Here is a 24,883-nt window from a genome sequence, read left to right as displayed (position 1 = left end):
TTTTAAATAAACAAGTTCACTCGAGGAAGAGTGAAGCTTGATGTTTTAATGTTTTTGCTGAAGACTATTCTTAATGCCGCGCTGGAGGGTTCTCCTGCCCTCCCAATAAACTTTGCAGGATATGTCTGGTTCAGTCTGTGTGTGTGTGTGTGTGTGTGTGTGTGTGTGTGTGTGTGTGTGTGTGTGTGTGTGTGTGCGCGCGCGCGCGCACGCGTGTGTATTCCCTGGACTGTTTTCTTCAAGCGTCATGTCACTCTCCGTTATATGATGTAAAATCACCAAAAAAAACCAACCCTGAAAACATGATGATACATCTGTATCAAACTACTGTGGGCCACCCACTCCACAATCCATTCACACATCCTCACACTGTGGGATTATTAAACACTTCCTCCATTCCCCTGTGTAAAGACTATTGGTTTATGTCTTTTTTGTTGTTTCTCTTCTGTTGCCTTACTCTTCAAACAACAATAAAGCCTGTTGTGCATTTGTCATGCTAGATTCTTGCCAGCTGGTGCAAACATTTGCTGTGTCCCTGCCTAGGAACAATATGAGGGAACAACAGGTTAATATAATATTTGGCCTAGTTTAGAATATCCCACTGGGAAATGTTCGTGTGAGGCCTGGAACCCAATTAGCTGAAGGTTGAAAGGCTTTGAAAACACTTAGCCTGGGTTGGTAAAATTAAAAAAAAAAAAAAAGGAAAAACTTGCATGTGCCTGCATGAGTGTGCACATGTATGAAATGTTGAAAGGTGTGATGCATCTTGACTCACATCTGTCCACTGAAGTGTCATTAATGGATGTGCTGTTAATTAGTGCTGTCTTTCCATATGTGATGACTCACACGCTTTTTCGGCTTCACACGCTACCGTCCCAGGTATGTGTCACCCATGTGTGTCTCTGCCAGCTTTTGTGCCGGCAGCACCTCTGATTCCCACAATCCCAGCTGTCACCACTGCTAACTGTTACCACGGCAATGCTGTCGCTATGGGTTACCGATAGCCGTGCCTGGCGCGGAACAGCGGGAGACAAAGACAAATCAATCTGCGCTTCTAATCTGCTTTACATGGAATAGAGGAATTGGCAACGGGGTATTGGCAAGCCGTGTAGGTAGCTCAAAGGCAATACAAAGTAATAGCAATATATGGCTTTTATGGAATAAAAGATTAACTGTGACACAAGCATAAAGAGGGAGTGGGGAGAAGAGCGGTTTGGGAGAAGGGAAGGGAAGGGGAAGAACAGAGCTCGGGATTGGAGGGCATACAAGGGACAGCAAGGAAATTGTGTGGCCAATAGAGCAAGGTTAGTTTGCCATTCATTGCATCCTTTAATCCATTTTAATTGAAAAGATAAGCAAAGTCATTTTGCTCGATAAACTCCTGCTGTGTCATCAAACACCTCCATCCTCCCCCTGCCCTCCATCATTTCCTTGTGTTTTCTTTTTCTCCTTTCCACTCATTCTACCACCAGCAGATCGATACTTCTCAATTTGACACTTTTCACTATGAAGAAATCAAACTTCCACTGCACCCGTAAACTTTCATTCTGATGGGGTATCTCGACATACTCGTGCCAGTTGTAAGAGGTTTCCATAGGAGACAAATCGATGAGAGATAATCACATGAAAGGGTAGGGAAGTCTGACTGGTGCACCTTTATGTTCTTGCCAGCCATTCTCTGTGGTACAATCCACCCATCTGACACCATGGGATAAAGCAGATATTAATTTTGCAGTACTTAATGTTCCATGTCTAGAGGACAACATGCAAAATGCAAAAATAGGGGAACAAGAATTCTGATTGCGCAGTTAACTGTGATTAGAAAACAAAAACATCTTGTGTAGGAACTGCCTGTTGCTGCATTCTGAAAATTAAATAAAAGTAGAAGCATAAAAACAGAGACTCTCTCTCTCTCTCTCGCTTCCTATCACAAACACAGACACACACACACACCCATGTTCTGTTCCTACGTGTCTCCTGGTGATGACAACAGCCTGTTTCCAGTGATTAGTGTTGCACCCCTGTCGACTGGACTAAACTGTGCTTGCATTAAGCCGTTTTGGCCCCCTAAGGCAGACGAAGATCCCTGCGGTGGAGGAGCAGTGTGGGAGGGTTTAACAACCACTTTCACAGGGAGAAGGCAATATGTTTAGCAGCATGGATTGAAGGCACTATGTGTAACACCATAGGGGGAAGGCATTATGTGTAACACCAGAGTGCCCTCATTGTGATCTCCACTGGGCTAACAATCCTGGTTGCCTCGTCTTCTTAAAGAATCAGGGTCTAATCATAAATCTGCACTGATTATCTTTGTTTGTTTTCCCTTTGTTAGTACTTGTGGGATTAAGAAAAACGGAACACGCATTTGCCTCCTTATGTTGTAAATGTAACATTAAGATAGCACTACAGCACGATGCGTTTTTGGATGTACCTAAATGTGAGGGAATGGAGGTTTTTCGCGTGAGATGCTTAAGGTTAGATTCCTCTCTCCTTTTTTCTGTTTTTCAAAGACAGAAGAGGAAGACGTAAGTGTTAGCGCATGATGTGTATGTGTGTATGCATGTTTGTTCGACTGTACACAGTTCTTAAAAACACAGGTCCAAAATTTAGCTTTGGGTGTATAGCCATCTGAAAGAAAAATAAAAAAGATTTTTGGTAGTACAAGTGTGAAACTAACAATCTGATAAAATAGCTCATAAGACGATGCGCGCTAACGTCAACTGTCAATCAGGTAATAAGTATCAGAAGTCCTCCTCCCCAGCCTGTATCCTGCGCTTGTCTCTTTTTTATGACTTCTTGTGTCCCCGGGTCAGTTAAAGTAGATACCTGCTCTTGAAGTACCAGGCAGGTGAAGAATTAAGCCATTTTGGCGCAGTATTTTCCTCTACCAAAGTTAAGCAGTTATTTCACTTTTAAGATACACATCGGGGGAGAAAACTGCTCAGGTCTTGACCTTGAGAACCTGAATGTTGCGTACGATCATGAGTTGGTTTGTGGGAGCAAAGCTGCAGCTAAGCCAGAATCGGACAAAGACAATAAAAGACAGAAACACACATAGAATATGGACACGTTAAAAGGGAGGGAGGAAGAGGTTTGTAAAAAGAAGAAATGTTGCATACACAAGTTATAGAAGATCATCATGTCAGAGCTCTTTTCTCTCCCTCACCATTGTAAATTCTTTTTCTGTAAACTTTTAGATATACGAGAGCGCAAGTTCAGCATCCACCAATACATTTTCTTGTCACTGCAGATCCGCAGACAGGGAGGTATTCAGCTTCTGGTGGACCTACTGGACCACAGGATGAGCGAGGTTCACCGTAGCGCCTGTGGAGCCCTGAGGAACCTGGTGTATGGCAAGGCCAACGACGAGAACAAAGTGGCCCTTAAGAACTGTGGTGGAATCCCTGCCTTGGTTCGCCTGCTCAGGAAAACCGCCGATGTGGAAATCCGAGAACTGGTCACAGGTACTGTTTCCAAACACACGCAAGCTTCTTGCATGGTTATTTGTGTCTGATCCGACACTCAGAGGAAGATGATTGGGAGAGACAGGTGGGCTAATGCAGCCTTTAGCGAAGCCTGGGGTTAGCTTCCAGGTGAGCCCTGGAGTTGTGAGCGTGCTCTTGAGTGGAATTAGGTAATTCAGGGGATTGCATTAACTCTGGTCGTGTGATGTATATTCCTGCTAGCTTTACCTTCCAGCGACTGACCTAATTAGATATAAAAAATAAATAGAAAGGACATATACGTAATAAAGAAAGGGAAGCACAGGTACCTCCAGATCGAAACTTAACGCATGACTTTTCTATTTTATGTTTTATTCAATTTACTTTGCATTCCATTCTCACCTGTATTTTTTCAGCTGCTGTGGCATATGAATTTTCCCCATTTTGGGATTGTGTTCACAGTCAAACTTTATTCTTTCTTTTTTCCAGAACATGCAATAATACTCTGTCAATGCATAGCAGCCTATAACAATGTCACAGTGTGAATAAGATGACTCTAGAGAGGAGAGGACGGTCGCGAGCGCACAATCCAGCAATGATTTCTAAAATATCAAAACATCTTTTATATTCTTTTTTTTTTTGTCTTTATCATTTTTATATTTTGTTCTATGAGTAAAATACCCCCACAAAAACAACCTTGCAGGATACATACTGTATGTGAAGAATATGCAGCATTAGGGCCAAATCCTTCATTCTGATTTGTTTGTGTGACATTTAACATACACTCGTGTTGAAGTGCATTCTCATCTCATCTGGCCTTGACAGCTCGATTGATTTAACATCCTGTCAGCACTGAAAGTATATTCTTTAAAAATAAAGTTTCCTATTCAGAAACCAAGGCTTTTTAAACTCTCAGCTGAATGATATTAAGTATTTAATCACAGTCCTCAAAACATTAATAGGACAAAGAAGTCATGAGGTCTCAAAAGAATGCAGAGGAGGCAAACAACAGCGACTTTTAATGTCACACCTCCTCTTATTTGTAAACTTATTTTTCCACAAATTGCAATATGATGCAAGGTTGCCGTCTTTCTTATTTAAAAAAAAATCCTTTCTTTGTGTGAGTGTGTGTACGTGCGTGCAAGTGTGTTTTTAGAGGGTTTTGTGTGGGTGAATGTGAAGTGTTTTACAATCATTGGGCTGGTCAATCTCGTTTAAGCCTTGAGGGGATAGACAGAAAAACTTAGATGCTGTTCATACACCCACACAAATTATAAAATACACAACCGTACACTCACACACGCATGCACACGCACACACACACACACACACACACACACACCCGTGCATTGTGCAGGCAAAACATGTATAGATTGAATTTTCACATAAACACACAGGCACAACATGAGCTAACATAATTTGATCTCTGTTTCTGCTGAAATATTTTGCAATATGCCTCCCACTAAGAATTTAATAATCGAGGAGAGGCCCTCTACTGCGGCATTAAACGCGAAGCCATTCTGTCTCAAGTAAACACACTCAAATGTACACGGTAACACCACAAGCATATGTGAAAGCTCAATGTGCAGCTACAGTTATTTTCCATCTTGACATTGGCTCTACAGCCTCAGGACAGGTAATAATGATGAACGTGTGCGCGCGCGTGTGTGTTTGTGTGTGCGTGTGTGTGTGTGTCCCTCGCAGGATACAGTGAAATGAAATTGTTGCAGCGCTGAGTTCTAGCAGCCTGCCAGTTGTTCCTCTGAGCAGTTCCCTATGGCATTTTAAGAGTACTAGTGCATTACCTCTTCAAAACATGCTTGTTCAGAACCGACCAACAACTGTGCCAGCCAGTGCAGAACAATCAAAGCTAGCATGCACAAGAGCTTCACATGGGACCATCAAGCTAGTCTGCGGCGCTGTACTTAGCCCTTCCATGTCTGTGTTGTTTGAGTCTGACTTTTGGACTCTGAAATTTGATCTCATCCAAAAATTACTTCTTTGACATCCTCCCCAGACCACAGTCAGACCGCAGTCCTCCTGAAAAGTCATGAGTTACTTCTGCATTCCAAGCTACTGTGCAGTCGCCTCTGTAGGGCCGGATACAGGAAGTGGTCGGACACCGTGAGAGGAGAGTCACTGTTCCATCAGAGCTGATCAATAGAAAAGTCTTAAATTGTTCCAATCCAACGCCTAGTACAAGGCTGGCCAAAGCTGGGCCCCTGGTCAGATTCAGCTCACCATTTGGCTTGATTTGGCCCGCCACAAGAAAGAACTGAATGAAAGTACCGTAACAGTATCTGTGTGGTAAATAAGCTCTTTGAATATTCGAGATCCTCATTAATGATTATTTCAAAATTACATCAGGCAGCAGAGTGATGCTGTCAAGGATGTCATTTCAGAAACACTGAAGTGGCAGAGACAGTGTTATAGACAATACCCATTTTTACAACACAATAGTTGTTCATATTTGGCCCCCCTTTTAGTTTCAGTGTTGGCCCTCTAAAGCCTCTTCACACTGCACCAAAAACACGGGTCAACACAGGTTTTTGGGCACTCTGAAAGGGTCGACTCAGCATTTCGAGCAACACCCGTCCAGGGTGAAACCCGCCTCTCGCCCAATGTCAGCTGGGATAGGCTCCACCCCCACTGCAGCCCTTAACAGGATTAGTGGTCAAAAATGGATGGATGGATGTTTCAAATATTAAATCTATTTTAAGGGGGAAAAGTGTGTTCCTTGTAATCATGAGTGGGGTGAGTGTTCCACCAGAAGACAATAAGTGTGTGGGATGGTATCAGCAAAATTGCTGTGCCACAAAAACACCAACAACAATAAAAGGTTTGTTATGCTTATTTCAACTTTTACTCTCATCTCAATTCTTCTGAACTACTTGATAAAGTACTGGCTTTATACCGCAGAAATACACACGGTAGTTTTGAAGTAGATGGGATTGTGGAGAGTCGTGCAGGACACAGTCAAGTAAACACACACAAACACACAATTAAGACACACAATGAAACAACATAAGAAGAGGAGTACTTGTCTCTCCAGCCTCTTCGTTCTTATGTTTCTTATGTTCTCTTAACCTTCGCACTTTTCCATCCCTCTGCTTTATCTCTGTGTTTGGGTTCTGGATGCAATTTCATGTCTTGTATCACAAAGAACTGCAGTCGTACCACTATTGTTGCTATTTCTTTGCTCGGACAAAACCCCCATTGTTTCACCGTGTAAGGCCCGAGATAAAAGACACATGTGCAGGCTCATACAAGAGAATTTTTAAAGATAAAGTGCACACAAAAAAACCTGCACGCGCAGACATTGAGATAAACCCAGCAGCCTCCCCTCATGCTTTGTTTGACCTCTGACCAATTTGTTCCTTAGCGGGATGATATTCATCTTAAAGCACACACATCATCCCTGGACACATCCCCATAGGTCACCAGTTCTCCAAGGAGTTTGAAACCGGGTGGATCACTATGGCAGCCACCAGCAAGCCAGCGAGGCAAGTGCTGTCTCCCTCTTTGTAGATCCCTCAACTACTGATAACAGCCCTCTCGAGAACCATAGAGGGGAAAAAATGAAGGAAGAAAGTGCTATATATTCCTATTAACACCACGACTGCTGCCAGGACGAAGGAAGGAAAGAAAGATGGAATGAAGCAAGGTTTGACTTTCCCACAAAGAGGCTGCTGATAACCATATATGCTGCATTGAGATTAGAATTAAGAAAGTGAGGAAATGACAGAAAAAAAGAATGCATAAAACAGGGATTAGTGTAACGGAAACAAATGAGGAGCCGAGGGCATCAGAAAAGGAGGGAAAAACAATGGAGAGGCAAAGAGGAAAAATAAATATATAATAGTACTCAACAATGGATGTACTTTAACAAATATTTCCCTTCATGTCTTGCTGTATGTTCTTTTTTTTAATTTTTTAAAAGTATTTTCAAGGATATACACTGATAAAAAAAAAAAACCCAAGTAACAGACAGACAGGCAGGTCTCATTGCTTTATTCTGACTGGCGCCAGTGTCTTTTTTTCTTGACCTGCACCCATGTTGTTGAGGCACCACATGAATCTGCACCCAACTGTGTGTCAGTGGGTGTATTATTTCGGGGAAAAAAAAAAAAAGTGTGGTCGTGCGAATTAATCGGCGCACTCCTATCTTGAGGCAGCACAAAGTCACTGGCGCAGTATTTTTTGTCCTGTTTTTCTAAAGAGTCAAATGTTCAGACATTAAGCTGCACGTCACACACAGCTGCACAAACATGCAAAGCACAGCCCAGCACAACTAAAACATGTGAAAGATTATTACTGTGTTGTCACATCTGCGTCACCTCTGGGAGCTTTGGTGGTTTCATGCTGCTACTGTAGATGGTCTGTTCGCTGCTGTCAGGTCTGAAGCGGCCCCCCCAACACGCACACGCACATACAAAGCTCAAATGATTAGTCCAGATTTATGCATGAGACGCAATGACATATTCATTGATGTTTTAAATCTCCAGAATAAGTGCGTCAGGAGCTTTCCAGGTGAATTCATGACTGTGTTTGTTGTCTCTTCTTAATTTGCACCTAAACGCCATTTTACACCAAAGATTCACGATTCAAAGTTCAAATTTTAAACTGACCCGTCTCAGCTCAGCTCCAGCCTGCTGCCACTCATCTTGTTTTGTCATCAGGGATAAACAACACACCATCTAATGCAGCATCGAAAACTTGCAGGTTTCAGTCTGGCACGTAGTCGCAGTGCACGTTAGACTGCTTAAATAAGGCCCAAACAGTTGACTCTCTCCTAGACGTGTCTGAGATGAAAGTCATGAGGAAGGGACAGCTTGGAGGTGCTGTGAGGGTTTCTTTGTGTTTGTGTAAACAGATTAAAACATTAATTAAATGCAATGTTAGTCATACTAGATCATATTTTAGCTCTGACTTTTATAGTCATCCTGCACAGACACCGTGAATTCTCTCCCTCCCTCTCTCTCCCTCCCTCTCTCTCTCTCTCTCTCTCCCTCCGCTGGCTGGCTGAGTGAATCAGTGTCATGCACGACTCTCTCCTGTTGTCTGTTTACTCTCATACTTATCGTTGAACGTTTCAATTGCTCTCATGCCAGAACACCCATATTTTGACGTCTGTCTTCATTTGCCCGGTGGAACACCTGCTGCCGCTATAATTCACCAGTTTTTACTGTTGCACAATTACGCTGTAATTCAATTAGGCATATGTTTCAAGTGCTTCCATTCACAAATAGAGTTGGATGCATCAGAAATTCTGCTTTATGCTGCATTTACCATTAACACACAGTTCAGTCTAATCGGTGCAGATTTAACTACATATAGCTGCTCTGCTCAGAATTTTAAGTCATTAATATATATTGGTTGTAGTTCAAATTATTTGAACAAGGAGTCTCAGGAAATACTTGTTACAAATGGAGGTAGCTTTGTGATAATACATAAACAAAATAGGGCCGAGGCCGACTTCTGATTCTTGTTTAAAAGCTGAACTCTTGAATTGGACAGGTAGTAAAGCATTTTGCGTTTTGCAATTTCTACCAGAAATTGGTCGTTCGTTTTGTATACAGACCACAACAATACCACGCTTGGAACAAATAAAACAGAATAGCCAAAAGTGGCAAGACAGAGAGAGAGCATTAGATTGTTATACTGGCTGTTAAACTTTGGCCTGGAAAAATAAAATAACACTCTCCCCTCCTCGTACATCTAGTTCAGGCAATGTTGGATGATGTTCTGAAAGTCTTTGGACTGTAGTTGCGATGGGCAGCTCCCAGATGAGTGTGTGTGTGTGTGTGTGTGTGTGTGTGTGTGTGTGTGTGTGTGTGTGTGTGTGTGTGTGTGTGTGTGTAAACTTATCCGTCCTCAGGCCAGTGCTGCAAATCTCATGTAAATGTGTTTATAAGCGAGTTAACAAGCACTATAAAAAAGCCTTGTTAGCCCCTCTGCACTGATACATCAGTGGAAGGATCTATTGCACTGCCAAATTCACAACGCAAAAGCTCAACCTTCATTAGTAATTGCAGGCTAAATGACTTGAAAGGAAGCAAATGGTGACCAGCAGAGATTCATCAGGGGTAGCGGCGCATACTTAAACAACACCAACAGACACATTCTTCATCTGCAAAAGTAGTGGTTGTGCGTCGAGTCATTACTGCTCTCAGCTTTGTCAAAGTTTCTTGATTCTCTGTGATTAAAGTAACTTCGTCTGTGGAGAAATGAGTCAGGACATTTTTTTTTTTCGTGACTGGAAAATAAAACCTTCCCTCAACAGTTTACTCTATCACGCTCTCTCTGCTCTGAGGTTTAAATTTAGACAAGCTTTATTGGCTTCCTGGGTCTCAGCGTGAGGTAGATTGGATGAAGTCAAGGCTTCTGAGGCTGTCAATCAAAGTCTGGTCGATGTAGAGGGCTTTAGGTGTCAATAGGAGATGCTATCCTTACTGGTGGGCTCACCTTGAGTCAGTGGACCATACCGTACCCCACCTGCTGCTGCTGCCGCTGCTGCTGCTGCTGCTCTAAAATAGTTGCTTAATGGAGAAGTCACATGCTGAGGACAGTTAAAAGGGTCGCACTTGTGGAAAAGTCTTGAATGTTGATTGGCAGTTGTGAGGAAATTTTTTTTTTTCATTCTGCCACGAGGTGGTCATTGTTTGCCACGAGCCTGAAAAATATGATATGCTTTCATCAAAAAAAAAAAAAATCAATTAAAGGTGAGAGTTAAATTTTCTCAAGCGAACGTCAACAAAATATGTCAGTTCTGACTTTGAACTGAGAGGTAAAAGTAGCCTCCTCTTATGAAGTGTTTATATTTTGTCATTGCAAGTACCGGTAGTTTAAAAAAAAGTGCTTGATTTAGAAAACAGATGCATAACTGAGCTTTTGAAAATGTGCATCTTAAAATAAAGCACTTCAAGTGATAACTCTCCCCAAAAAAAAAAAGTGTTTTGCCATTAAAGTGCTCACAACTAAGTGTTAGAAGCTTTTGGCGCCCATGGCTGCCAACGACACGGAACCGCAAAACTGTTGCTAGTTCACAGTTGCACCGAACCCGAAGGGTTCCAGTTTGTTCATGGATCACTGAGCGTACGGCTGGCTCCAGAAGACCTGGGTTGTATGGGATTAGCTGATTTCGAGTTTGGTAACAGATATCATTTAACAATTTTGCTGTTGTTAATTTCAAGCATAATAAACATGGCTGACTCTTCCTGCAGTCTGGAGGTACAACAAAGTGTCACAAGGGTGTAAAAACATCTTCATGAGCTCCAGACATCAGAATTCCCTTTTTGAGTGCTTTAATTTAACAAAAATGAAATGAAAATGCTGAAGCTTGAGTTCCCTTTTCTCCTTTTTCGTTCCCCCTATGTCACGTCTTGTTCCCTACTAGGTTTTTTTTTAATTCAACAAATCTCGTAATATTGGACTCAGGGTTCAGATTTGAGATATGATTGTTTATGAGCAGTGTGCTTTTCCTCGTAGTGGCGCTTTACATTGTTGCTTTCATAATCGCCACCGTCTCAGAACTGAACATCCTGTGTGAGGACATTCATTCATAAGAATCTATCCCTTCTTTGTTTGCAGTTCTGTATTCTATCCATTCCTCTGTTCGTCATCATCACCACGTCGCAGTACTTTTCTCTGTTTGTCCATCGTTAACGCCTTTCACCGTGTCTCTGAGTTCCCTGGAATGCTGAACAGGTGTCGTAAAGCCTAGAAAAATTGTGCCGGTTAAACCAGAAACATTCTCAAATCTCAGTGATTAACTGTTCATAATTTTGTTTGTTCACCTATGACTGATCCCTGTCCCAAAGCATCGGTCTGCAGTCATGAATGCCACTGCTTCAGTCCACCTGCACAAGTTAGAGAAACTACTGTACGTACAAGCTGATGTTAGCAAAAAAGAAAGCGATATTGAATTAAACTCCCACCAGAAAAGGTTTCACCTTGTTTTCCATGACTTCTAGGCATGTATTACTGTTCCATTCTGATATCCAAATTTCCATGTCCTGGCTTTGTTAAAGTATTTGCAGAGCCAATTTAATTTAAGTCAAATTCTGTAACCTTCTTTAAAATTAAAAAAAAAAAAAAAAAAAAAAAAGCCTGAGGACAGCTTCATCGAAGTTATTATGGTGGTTCACTGCAGCATTTTCACTACGGGTGGCCTTGGTGAGATTGGAACCTCCAGTACAAGTAGTGACAATTTAACCACAAAAACCCCAAAAACCTCCAGCAGGAAGAAAAGTTTCAGGACCCCGAGGTCAAGTCAGTGATTGTTAACCTGCCGTCATCCAGACAAAACAGCTTTTCTTTCTTGATTTTCTCCTTTGCAGATTTTTGTGGACGCATAAGCGATGTAATCTGTCGTCTTTGGCTTCACTCATCACCAGGTTCTGACCCTGCGGCTAACTAATTCACACCAAGCCACACAGATGAAGGCTGTTTAATAAAACATTGCCACTTGAGTCCTAACAGGCCTCACTCTCCCCTTACAAGTCATAGTCTCATTTATTCATGAATTCATGCAATCATCTCCCCATTTCCCCCAAACCACCCAGCACCAAGGAAACTGTCTGTCAAGTGTCTGAGGGGAAGGGGGCAGTGCAGGGAGGGATGGATGAAGAGAGGGAGAGATAAAGGAAGGAAACACACCCTCTTGCACATACACACACACGCACGCACGCACACACACAAGCTCCAGGATGATGTCATTGTGTGACGGTCACCTGACTGTTATACCCATAAGGATACTGGGCCTAGTGAAGCATTACAGATCTATGTTTCTAGAGCAGGTGTGTGTGTGTGTGTGTGTGTGTGTGTGTGTGTGTGTGTGTGTGTGTGTAGCGCATGTCAGTCTTAGATTTGGCCAGTGTTAGACAGAGACAGACACAATGTCCTTGCCCCAGAAAAGACTGAAGAGTTTCTTTTACTGTTTTTTATACATTTTCTGAGTACGCTACTTTGAAACTCTGACATACACACTCTCAGACTCGAGCCGGATCATATTTATAAAAGCCCAAAATCACTCATTGCCTGTTTGCCTCAGGCATTGTACCAATATCTACAAGGTTTACCACCTTCTTACCACTGAGTGAGGACAAAAACTACCCAGAAAAGCTTTTCACAGGAAAAAATTGCCGAAACTCATATGAGGAGGGATCGACAGAGTCACAGTATATTCAGCAACAAGGGCCAAGCTGAGTGCATGAAAGCAAGGGTGTTGATGAATAAGGTCCACAACGGTGGAAACATTGTTGTGTACAAGGCAACATAAAGCAGCAGTGTGTTGTATTATTAATTTTTTTTTTTTTTTTTTTTTTTACAAATTAAAGAAGATGTATCAAATGCATATTTGATTTGAATAAAACTATTGCTGGCAAGTGGAAGTCATACAGGTGTTTTGCGTGAGATCTGGTCACAGGAGACAAAGGTGGATACGCATTTTAAAGGCGAGTGTGAACACCCTCACACACTCGTGATCGGATCCAATTGGAGGGATCTTAATATTAAGTGTGCACCGGGCCTGGGTGTCCCGCTTGTTTCTCCTCAGGACCGTCTGACTGGGTGACCGCAGTACAAACACAGCATCGTGAAGCACAATTAAATCTTTAGCAGTCCTTTGTTCTGTCTGCTGAGAGGCTGTTAAGTGTTTTCACAAGCGTGTTCAGGAAGTGTTTCTTTGAAGCCTTACATTTAAACCAAAGTGAAGCTGAAGAGTGCCGCAGTCGCCATACACTACCTTAGTGATGGATTTTCCCTGTCCGTTGTTTAAGTTTGCATTCATGCTTGTAGCTCTGACTGGTGACCATCAGCCCAGCAGCATTCACTATTATGAAATATTTGTGACTGAAGCCGAACATTAAGATATTGATAATAAGATATATGCTTTTATGCATGGTTTGTGCGTGAGATTTGTGTCTGTTCTGGTTTAGTGATGAGACCAGAGCGAAGAACTGGAGGCTTTTCCACAAGTATGGACAGAGGTTCCAGTTGACTCATCAGAGACGCCGTTTTAACCTGATTGCAATCACTCCGACTGTACTCACCAGTGGAGAAACAGACGGACACGGCGACAGAGGACCAGAGAGAAAGAAAGAGATGTTTGAGAGTCTTTCAAGTGTTTTTTTCCCTGTACTTGTTCCGTCACCCTTGCTGAAGGTTATCTGTTTGTTTGGATGTGTTCGTGAATGTTGGAGCTTTTTTACCCTGGTTTGAAATGAGTCCATGAGAGAGGAGAACAATCGAGAGAGACTTGAGATGTGAAACAAGGCTGATTAGTGAAAGCCACGCACACACACATAAAAGCTTGGAGCACTTGATTGCTGCCAAACAGCAAAGAAGGTCATCGCCTTATTATCACCCTCCTTTTCTTGTCCACACAAGCTCCAACACACACACACACACGCGCACACACTCGGCCATCCTCTGTTACACTCGCCTTGTTTTTCTGTTTTGAACTTTTTCTCACACATTTGTTCTCCCTTCCCTCCAGTGTTGATTTGTCTTGTTCTGTTGTTTGTCTCTGAGATCTGGCTGAATATTCTCTGGCATGCTCTCTTTTTTACTGTTTCTACCACTAATACAAATTGTTAAATGTTTAATTTCCAGATAAATTACGAATGAAGAAGTGGAGGTATCCTGAGTATTTCTAAAATGAATTTAGATAACCACTTTTTTTTTGGGGGGGGGGGGGATTAGCCTTTTTGTTCACGAGCATTACTTGTCATTGATTTGTAAAGGGAGTTATGTCCAGTCTGATGAAGGCAGGTGGACCCTACAGCAGCAGAGGCAGGAAGGAGTTGAGACTTTTAGTCTCCAAAGAAACAAAAAAACAGCACAGGGTAACAGGAGACACTGGCAGAACTCACGAACCAACAAAACAAGGAAAAATACAGGAGAATTAAAAGGGGCTAGAAGTGAAGAAGCAAAACTGAACTGACATCTGACTGGAGAGCTGAAAAGGAAACGGGAGAACTAAAACCCCTGAAGACAGGTGGATAGACGAGCAAGACAAGGAGCTGATTGGACAAGCGAACGAGGCAGGCCGAGAGACAGGATCCAAAAGGATTGAAACACATAAATTAGGAAGTAGAGCAAAATGTGAGGAACGAACTTAAACCAGAAAATAATGACAACGGGACAAAGCGATAAGGTTGTAGAGAATGCTAACGGGATTTTTGCATTGGATTTTGGATCCCTGACAGAAATAAGCTCTGCCGGGATTAAAAGTTTCAGACTAGCAGGATAATCTCAACGAATTAACACAACCTTTGGAGTGTAAATGCTACAGTGCCATTACAAGTGCAAAGCTAATGGTGTGGTAACCGCAACCAGCCTCGCTTTTCTTCTGTGTTGAGTGTGAAGCCGCTTCTGACACAACGCATAAAGGCTCCAGCAAGAATGAGCACTGTATTTACTGATACGTTTTATTCCTTCGAAAAAAAAAAAAATTAGATAAAATATCTTACGCTTACGCAAACCTCAGACATTTAATCAAAAACCCACTCCGGCTTTGAGACGAGGGAACCTGACGTTCAACAATGCTAACTCCAAACAGGTTCTAGTCATTTCTCTTTGGTAAACAATAAAAAAAAAAGAAAAAAAACACTAAATAGTATCGCCTCAAATTCTTCAAAAGTCTGTTTACACTGCTGAGCATTTTACTATTTGCTCCATTCAAACGCTCTGAGCCTAATTTAGCTGTCCTCTCATTTCACTGACACTCACACATTCAGCCAAAGAATTAAACAGGTTTTTTTTAATCATCCTCTGTTGCCTTCAGTGACTACTTCAGCTTAATAAGCCAGTTACTTATTTATTTTACAGTGTCCCTGCAGCTCATTTAAACACATTCTCCAATTACCTGCGTAACATGTAAACATACTGAGGGGCTTTCATTTCCCATCAGGCTTTTGTGACCTTTTTTGAGATTCCCTTTGTAACCGTTGCTATTCTGCTGTTTGTTTGTTTGTTTTTTCTTTCTTTTACGTTCCTCATTTCCTGTCTGCTTTTTGGCCGGATTCTCCTTCGCTGTCACTGTCATTTGCACGTGCAAGATTGCTGACAACAGATCCATGACAGATGGTGACCTTCAACACGGCAGCTTTCTATACTTTGTCAAAAATGCACCGTCTTTTGTCTCGATCTTTCCACAAACCCGGCTCTCATACCGCTCTCTGTTTCGCGTCTTTCCACCCTGCCCCATTTCGTTTTACACATTTTATCAAATTGTTTTTTGTTTCTGCCTCTGCTCCTCTCCCGGCAGAGACTTATTGGCACATTTATAATGTGCAAATGCAGTTTACATGAGAACGAGTGTGTCACAGCTGACCAACAAGGCGACTGCTGTCACCCGTCTGTCTCTGCACATCGCCTGTCTGTGCATATGCTTGCACTTTATTAGCCTGATGTGTGTTCCACACAGCGTGTAGTAAATGATACACGGATGGGAGATTTGGCTTTCTGCCTGGACCAAGAAACTAATTAATTTCCTCAGGTAGATTCTGGAAGGTCTGATGCTAAAATACAAGAGTGGGTGGTATTTTGTTCAAGTGATTAAAAAATATATTAGAAAACAATTTCATTCAGTCTCTCTCACGATCCTGAAGTACCTTCATTTTTTATTCTTTTTCGTAATGTACTGTACTGGTGAGGAAAGTCCGGCAAAGCTCAGGGGCCTGTTATCCCACAGTTTGTGAAAATAGTTTTAATTCCTCAAACCAACATGGCTGTTCTGATGGAATAAACACACACACACACACATACACACACACACACATTTTAATATGTGCTTATTAATGCTAGGTGGGCAGGTGTAATAATGAAAAGAACACCGAACATTTAAAAGGCCATTGAGTTAACAAGGACGAGATGCATTTCGTTGCATCATCCATTTTAAATGACTCCACTGATCATAAATAACGATCACCGATTGTTAGATTAATCAGCTCTCTGGCTTATGTCATAAGCATGTTTTACACTTTTATGTTGATGACTGTTTGAACTGCTTGGCTGAACATCACCTCATTATCGTGTGAAGATTTATTCAATTTAATTATTGGATTACATGGGGGGGGGGGGCGCGGCATGGCTCAGGTAGAGTGGCTGTCTAGCAACCGAGGGGTCGCTGGTTCGACCCTCAATTCCCCCGGTGACCATGCGTATGGAAAATAGATGGATGAATAACATTTGATTTAATTGATATTACTCCAATTAGAGGAATGACATTCAAATTATCATTACTTCACACCTTTTATTGGCTAAATCATGCAGAAATGATTGAAATAATAAAAACCCAAGCCGATGTTTTCTTCTTCCGTGCAGGTGTGCTGTGGAACCTGTCGTCATGCGATGCTCTGAAGATGCCAATCATCCAGGATGCCCTGGCTGTTCTGACCAACAGCGTCATTATCCCCCACTCCAACTGGGACTCCTCCCCCAATCACCATGAGGACCGCAAGCTACACCTCCATACTTCGCAGGTGCTGCGTAACGCGACAGGCTGCCTCAGGTAAATGCAAAATACACATGTGCACACACCCGAAATGCAGATCCTCTCATGCGGTAGTATGTTAAAGCACAATTGTCTCAGAAATACTTTCTCAGATTTGATATCTGTTGATTTGATTTCCTGCTGTGCCACAATTCATATCTGTAGATTTCACAACTAACACAAGCTTTGTGTGTGTGTGTACTGCGTACACTAACTGATCTACTAAATGACATTCCTCATAGTATATATCATTATACTTTAGAGTTTTGCTCTAAGGTCACGGTTAAGTTAGAGCGAGTCAAGTCAAGGAGAAACTTCTGTGTGTTTGCTTCCAGTATTTCCAGCACTTGTGTGTCTTATAGATGCATAAATTCACACACCATGAACAATACTGTGTGCACAGTTATTTATCTCTCTCTCACACTCTCACACTGACTCCTGTAGGTAACCATAGCAACATCTCCTCCACTCATATGGGTCCTTTGTGTGTCAAGATTTCATTTTTGGCGCATTGTGCTGATAAAATATGATTCTTAGTTGTTGAAGTTGACACAATGAAAAACAACTACTGTAGCAGTTTTCGTAGATCTGGTCGCTTGTCTGCTCCATGAACAAAAGACTTTAATATAAGCTGGAGAAATTCAATCATGACCAATCCACCTTTGTTTTTTGGTTGTTGTTTTTTTTGTTTTGTTTTGTTTTTTTTTGCACACACACGATTGATTGAAGTTACATTTATTCAACCACAGACCAGGCGCTCCGGTGCAGTATTCATTAACAGTGAATGATGAGTTGAGGTCCACAGACAACTATTAAAATCAATAACATAATTTTTTTTTCCCCATTACACACGCCTACACGACACCCATCTTCTGCGGGGTACGGCTGCACACTTAATTGAATTTTTCAAATTACAGATAGATGGAATATATGTTAAAGGCTATTCATGTGACGAAATATCATTCCCGTTTAAATGTTGTGGTGCTGCAGACATGTTCTGCTGATACGTCATATTCCACTTTGTTTGATACAAATCCTGACAACAATTACACCATAAACATTTTGATCAATTTTACAATTAAAATCCCCGAAATTGTTTAAAAAAAAAATCTTAAAATGCAGGGTCGTTTGACCTGGGATTGAATGCAAATGACAAGCGGGAGCATTAAATGTACGTCAGTGGATTTGGACATGTTTGTTCAGTCACATCAGCATCGTGCACCTGTTGTCAGTTGCCATGAGTGTTTTACACATGGAGATTAACTTAAAGTTGCTACAGTTCAGTAAATCATTGTTCTAAGTTAACGTACCACAAATCAAAGTGTCAGTGTCACAGACAAGATGTATTGGTGATGTAACGGATGCAGACTTGGGGTGAGAACCGTGTGCTTTATCAGTCGAACTGTAAGATTAACAGACAAATTGTCCACGCAAGTGCAGTTTAAGTGTATCCACTGTTGCACTGATCGCTAGATAATTTCCCAAACTGACCCGAGAGTACACTCAGTCCAGAAGTTTATCACAGGAACCGACTTTGTAGTAGAGATGCTACAATTCAAGAAATGTATACACAACGTTTCCCCGGCGTGTATTTGTGCAGGCTTGACGTATGTCGTTACGACTGAAAAGAAGGCTCTGCTCCTTGAGCCCATAAACAACTTGTTTTCATTTATGTATACACACACTCACACACACAAAATCCCCAGAGAGCCGAGATGTCCACTTGGCCGTCTCTTTGAGCTGTGTACTCAATCAACCACCAGCAGCCTCTGGATTAAAGCTCACGCCACTCGCTTTGCAGAGCGCCTCTCAAGCTGTTTCCAATGGTTGTCTGCAGCCATTGAATGTTTCTCAAAAGGATTTCAAAGCCATTCTGAAGAGGTCCCAAACGGGGTTTCTACGCCATCACAGAATGGTGTGTGTACGGTGCTACACTGTGTTCATGTGACCATCCACTCATCACAGCAAAGTAAAGCCTCAGAGTTTGTAATCAATTAGAATATGAATACTGGCTGTCACTCCGACTGTTCAAAACGTGTAATTACTGTATATTTGTACGTGCCGACCCACTTGCTCGGACGTGTTTCGGTCAGACTTCCCCGAGTAGTCAAATCTCTCGCCAATCAATGACACAACATGGTTTAGTAAATGCATTAATATTCATCAGCTAATTAATCTAGATGGTAAAAATCAGCTCAACTTAATAGCTTTTCAGCATTTCTGCATATTTGATTTCCTTGCCTGCTGTTAGTTGAAGTTAGCGAATGAAACCAGAGACGCGTGGAGTTGAGTGGTTCTACTTGTCTTGTGAATCGTCTGTTACAGTCACAGAATTAGTGTTGGCATATATTTGATTGGTTATGTGGGAGTCTTATCTTGCCCTCACTTGAAAACTATGAGGGTAGTTCTTGCGTGAAGGGTAACTAACCATAGAGATTTACTCTTGCGTTTGTTTGGGCTCGTGCGCTTATGTTTGTGTCGAAAGAAAGATCAGAAATGTAACTGAGGTTTCACTTCAAAAACAATATAAGAGAGAAGTCATTTGTATTTTAATTTATCTCATTCCATTGAAAAGTAACTTTGGACACAGTAACAGTTTTATGATGGAGGTCATCTCAAGCATAACGGGCTTTCCTGGTGTAACCTCTCCTCCTCTGCCTCCTCTTCTTCTCATTACTGCCCTCCTTGGCTCTGTCTTCTCTTATTTACAACTTTTTTTCTGTTTTTGTCTCTCCCTCATTTTTATTTTCTTATTCTGTGCAGGTTTTCCTCCTCCCACTCACTCTGGAGTCACTCTCACCTCATTCTCTCTCTCTCTCTCTCTCTCTCTCTCTCTCTCTCTCTATCTCTCTCGCTCTCTCTCCCTCTCCATGCCTTTTCCTCCCTTTCCTTCTCCAGCCTTGCCAGGTGGTGGTCCTGGTATTCCTGGAGAGTTTTTTTTTTTTCCCATTTCCCTCTGTAGTATCCGTCCTTCTATCAGGTTCTGAAGCCTTCTCCTCTTCTTTCTAGCCTTTTTTTTCAAATTTCAGCATGTTTTCTTCCCCTCTGCAGTCTCTGTTACTGCAAGGCTCCCCTGCCATTCCCTCTTCATCTGTTGTTCCATTTCTCTCTGTTCCTTTTCCAATGAATTTAACATCTCCAGTTTCTCATCATGCTCCATCAACACCTGCATCATCACCTCCTCTAAAAAGAACAACATACAGAAGAGTTTTGACAAATAGAGCTGCACAAAAAGTGTCATGGGGGCTGTGAACAGGAAGAGATGATTGGGTACAGTAACTGAATGTCACATCACCCGTACAACACCTGCTACAACAAATTGGTGGCATTGTATGCTAAAATGTGCCCAACATTTTGTCCACCCGCGTCAGTGAAATGACACAAAGGAGGGATTGAGGAACCGACAGGTTAATCCCATTGAAATATATTCTTATTGGCCCTTATAAAAGGAACCACCAGAACAAATTAATATTTCACTTGGCTGTGTACTCTTGGACTTAGAATTAAAAAACAACAACAAAAAAAACACAGATATGAATTGCATTTACGATTTACGCAGTTCTTCTGAACTGATCATGTATGTTGAAGTGTATATTTTCCCATTTAACCTTTCAGATTCTACTATAGCAGCAACAGTTTGTATTCTGGGAGTTACCAACCCGGCAACCACTGACACAGTACCACTCATGTTAATGAAATGGGCACTGAAGCCTCTTGAAATAAACTCTGCGTGTGTATAGCCTGTGTCATTGGTGGATTTCACTTTATTTTAGTCTGTTGTTTCCTAACTTCTGAGATATATACTGGATTTGTGTGTGTGTGTGTGCGTGTGTGTGTGTGTGTGTGTGTGTGTGTGTGTGTGTGTGTGTGTGTGTGTGTGTGTGTGTGTTTGTGTGTCTACCTCTGAAGATGCAGGGGAGGTAAAACTGGACAGGAGGAGGACAGTTAAAAGTTCCAACAGAGAGAATGTGAAGACTCTCAACAAGAAGAGGGAGACATTGGCAGGATCTCAAAGACAGAGTTGAGAGAGTAATGAAGGTGTTTGTTGTGTTCGCCGGTGTTGTTTTCCATCTGCTCTGAGAGGTTAAAGTGGCACAAGGCCACACTGTTGAGGTCCGTGTGTAGTTCAGCTCAATTTCAAACCTTTTATTATTGGGTATGCTCTGGGAGCACGTTGCTGGTGTGTGTGTGTGTGTGTGTGTGTGTGTGGGTGTGGGTGTTTGTGTGGGTGTGGGTGTGTGTGTTGGTACTGTATGTACATAATATATTTAAATGTGAAGGCATGTCTATATCCTCCATTCAGGGCTGTTTACCTCCCTGCAGTGTGTTGGTTTAAACCCAAGACAGAGCTGCCGGCTGACTCCACAAACTGCACCGTGTGTGTCAGTGTCTGTTTCTGTACTTATCAAGATCACACACACACTCATAAACTGTTTATTTCCTTTCAAGACACCCACACATGTGAGGGAGCAGCAGAATAAGTTATTCGATGAATGAAGACAAAGTAGTGTGTCGTCACGAATGAGGTATTTTCCATATTTATTCCACTGATATTACTGGCTTTATGTGGATGTTTGTGCCATCTGGTGATGACCCTATGCTGCCTTTGCCCTGACATACACGTACACACACGCGCACACACACGGTTAGACACTTACGCAGTCACCACACACCAGCTGTTACAAAGTCATTCTGTGGTCATTTATTCCTTGAGCAATATTAGAAAGCCATCTGCCTGAGATTCATTCATGTTCACATCTTTCCTGAACATGTTGAATGGATCTTAGTTGCTCAGACTGTAAACACTGACTAACATGGGATTTGTTCAGTGAATCTCAACTCATTTCCTGAGAAATTAAGTGCTGTGGAAAGGAACATCAAGGGTTTAAACAATCATAAAAAAAAACCTGGACAGGTCGGAGGATAATGATAACAGTTTACGGGCCTGAAGAATTTTTGGAGAAACAACTGGAGTCAATATGTTTCGGAGAAGTTGTGGTTGAGAATATGGTTTTTGTTAAGATTGAAGAACCATATATATGTTCATCTTGATTAAGCTACTTAAATACTTTTCGATTTCATATCAGACCACATCTTTTTTTAAATGTTCATTAAATATGCTGCTTTTCATGAATACACAGATGATTGAGAGGTTGTATGACCATGAAGATTACCTAAATGCATGGAAACCATCACTCAAATACATTTGTAAAATGTCTATGAGGGCTGAAAATCAAGCCTAAATGAAAATATATGGCCTACCAAGTGTTTTCTATCATATGATAATAGGCAAAACATGTTCAGCTACACTTAGTGTGGATGGAAAAATTCAAATTCATGAGTTTGTACAAGGGTGGCACGGTGGTGCAGTGGTCAGCACTGTCGCCTCACGGCAAGAAGGTTCCTGGTTCCAGCCCCGGCTCCAGCATAGGATCTTTCTGTGTGAGTCTCCATGTTCTCCCTGTTCCTGTGTGGGTTCTCTCTGGTACTCCAGCTTCCTCCCACAGTCCAAAGACATCAAGAGGGGATGAGGCTGATTGATACTCTAAATTGACCGTAGGTGTGACTGTGAGTGTGAATGGTTGTCTGTCTCTATGTGTTGGTCCTGTGATGGACTGGCGACCTGTCCAGGGTGAACCCCGCCTCTTGCCCGACAGCTGCTGAGATAGACTCCACCCCCCACGACCCTTAACAGGAGAAGTAGTAGAAAATGGATGGATGGATGGGTTTGTACAATAGCTTTTGAAGTAATGATGTAATAGCATAATTAATAGCTGCAATATTCAAATATATGATTCGATTTTAAAGCATAACCATGAGTAACATTTGTAATTTCATGAGGCACATATTGCAATCCACGTTATTTAACTCCAGCCAAAATAAGGACAGCTACATTCAGGACAGGATGCTTCATCATGCATTCATCATCTATGTCTTTTTTGCTCCATAGGTAATTAATCAATGATGCTAGCTAATGAGATGGGCTGAATTAATGAGGAGTGACATCTTGTTGGCTAGTTAAATAGTACAGATTCGATTTCAGGATAGTCATTCACACTCCATGTAAACACACACTAATAATCGAAAAGCAGTACATAGGTCCTGTCATGCTCCCTGTCATTTGACTGTTCAGCTCATGCAGACACACTTTGCTCAGAAACTTTCATTCTCATCATTATCAGCACAAAATACAGAAAGACCTACTCTCTCTCTCTCTCTCTCTCTCTCTCTCTCTCTCTCTCTCTCTCTCTCTCTCTCTCTGTCTTTTCTCTCTGTCTAAGTTGCAGTGATTATGATACCAAAGACCACGAATCCCTTATGTTAGACGCAAAAAAAAACAAGAGTCTTATGTAAATATCCCATGATGCAACACAGTAAGATGTTGGAGTGCCTGAGGACACATTGCAACCAGAGGAAAAAAAGTTAGCAGGCTTTACTTTGTGCTAATGAAATCCTGGCTTGGCTGTGTTAGTCAGTAACTAGCACAGGAACAAAGGCCTGTTGTGAAAGTATTTCATGCTTCACAGCAAAACGACTAGACTAACAAGCGTGCGCGCACACACACACACACACACACACACACACACGAGTGCAGACATAAGCACATTCATGCATACTGTTGGTAGCGCAGAGACAGAAACACTCTCCCTATTTCATGTATAAATAAACACAAACAGAGTCATATTTATTTTTTTGTATGAAGCGTGAGTCTAGATTATGAAACTGTGCATATCAGGTTGGACTGGACGTCAGAATGATTTCCATTTCTAGATAATTGAAACCGCAAAAATTGAAAAGCGTGTTAGTATCTCATTATGCCAAAGCTGAAAAAGGACAGGGATTTGGAAAAAAGTGAGAGGATACAGAAAGTAGAGCAGTTTCATTCAGCCTTTCATGTCCTCTGTGTAGTTCCTGATTAATATCTTGGAGCATAAAAGCATCACTTTTTATCCTATGAAAGTCAATGATTCTATAATCAACTGCCTTTAGAACTTCATGGATGATTTGAAGTGAACCAATCTTAACACCTTGGCTTGTTGGATGCTTCACTTGCAGGGTCGTGTTTTTCTGTACTTCCTGTCTGAAGTCCAAAAAAATGTATCCGTCCAGGAAATGGGACATTTATCCGCAAATATCTACAACTGATATTTGTTTCTTTTTTAATTCACTCTGGGCGAGAAATGTGGGGGTTGTCAGGGGACAGCTGGAATTACAGCCTCTCGGTTGTTGTCCAGGCTCGCGATGTACTTTACCATATGAGGTGCAGACTTTCAAGGAACATTGCATCATAGGTGTCACACCTGTTCAATTATCTGTTTTCAAGTTAACAATGTGCTAACCTGAAGTAGTCACCCCAGCTGGTGCCTAATGTGTTGTTTGGGCTCTAAAACTGGGGTTAATTGTCACACACTGCCCCACAACCCAATTGTTGCCCAATTTGTTCCATTTGGACCGACAACATTTGGAAAGTCTCCCACGTGAATTATTTATCTACAATCAGGTTAGCAGAGAGATTTAAGTAGCGGTGATGAGAGTAATTAGCACTGTGAGAGCTTTGGAGAGGGCTTGGATGTGACGGATGTTTGTTAATACGAAAATATGATGCACTGTCGCTTTGAGGGAAAAACATTGACAAGCATTACCGAGATGACATTCATTATGAATAGGTATAATAATGATAAATAATATTGTGAGTTATGGTAATAAAATAAGAATGTGTGGATGCAGGATCTGAAACCATAATGCTTCTGGCACATAGCTATTTACATTGTTGAGGCCGAAAGAAAGAGAGAAGCAGGAAATTTCCAAATGATTATACATCCGTTAAAGCAACGGCACTTGAACAAATGGCACCAAATCGATGACTGTAAATGAAGTTATAAGTGCGGCAAGATATTCATGTTCTGTCTGTGTAACACAAAACCCATGTGCGCATTTAGAA

General features: G+C 41.7%; 1 protein-coding gene across 6 annotated transcripts in view; it reads left to right on the top strand.

The window, feature by feature from the left end:
* ctnnd2a (catenin (cadherin-associated protein), delta 2a) overlaps nucleotides 1–24,883 on the top strand; it is a 292,727-nt gene that overhangs the window by 205,827 nt on the left and 62,017 nt on the right. For all 6 annotated transcript variants that reach the window (XM_086191968.1, XM_086191964.1, XM_086191967.1 and 3 more), the window contains exons 14-15: nucleotides 3,251–3,464; nucleotides 16,773–16,959. In XM_086191968.1, the coding sequence (XP_086048094.1) occupies nucleotides 3,251–3,464; nucleotides 16,773–16,959 (401 nt within the window). The remainder of the gene's footprint in view (nucleotides 1–3,250; nucleotides 3,465–16,772; nucleotides 16,960–24,883) is intronic.

The sequence above is a fragment of the Aulostomus chinensis genome, chromosome 21 (assembly GCF_037954235.1).
Source record: "Aulostomus chinensis isolate RoL2024-O1b breed Wild chromosome 21, RoL_Achi_v1.0, whole genome shotgun sequence".
Taxonomy (NCBI): domain Eukaryota; kingdom Metazoa; phylum Chordata; class Actinopteri; order Syngnathiformes; family Aulostomidae; genus Aulostomus; species Aulostomus chinensis.
The sequence above is the reverse complement of the archived record's forward strand: the minus strand, read 5'-3'. Positions and strand labels throughout refer to the sequence as shown.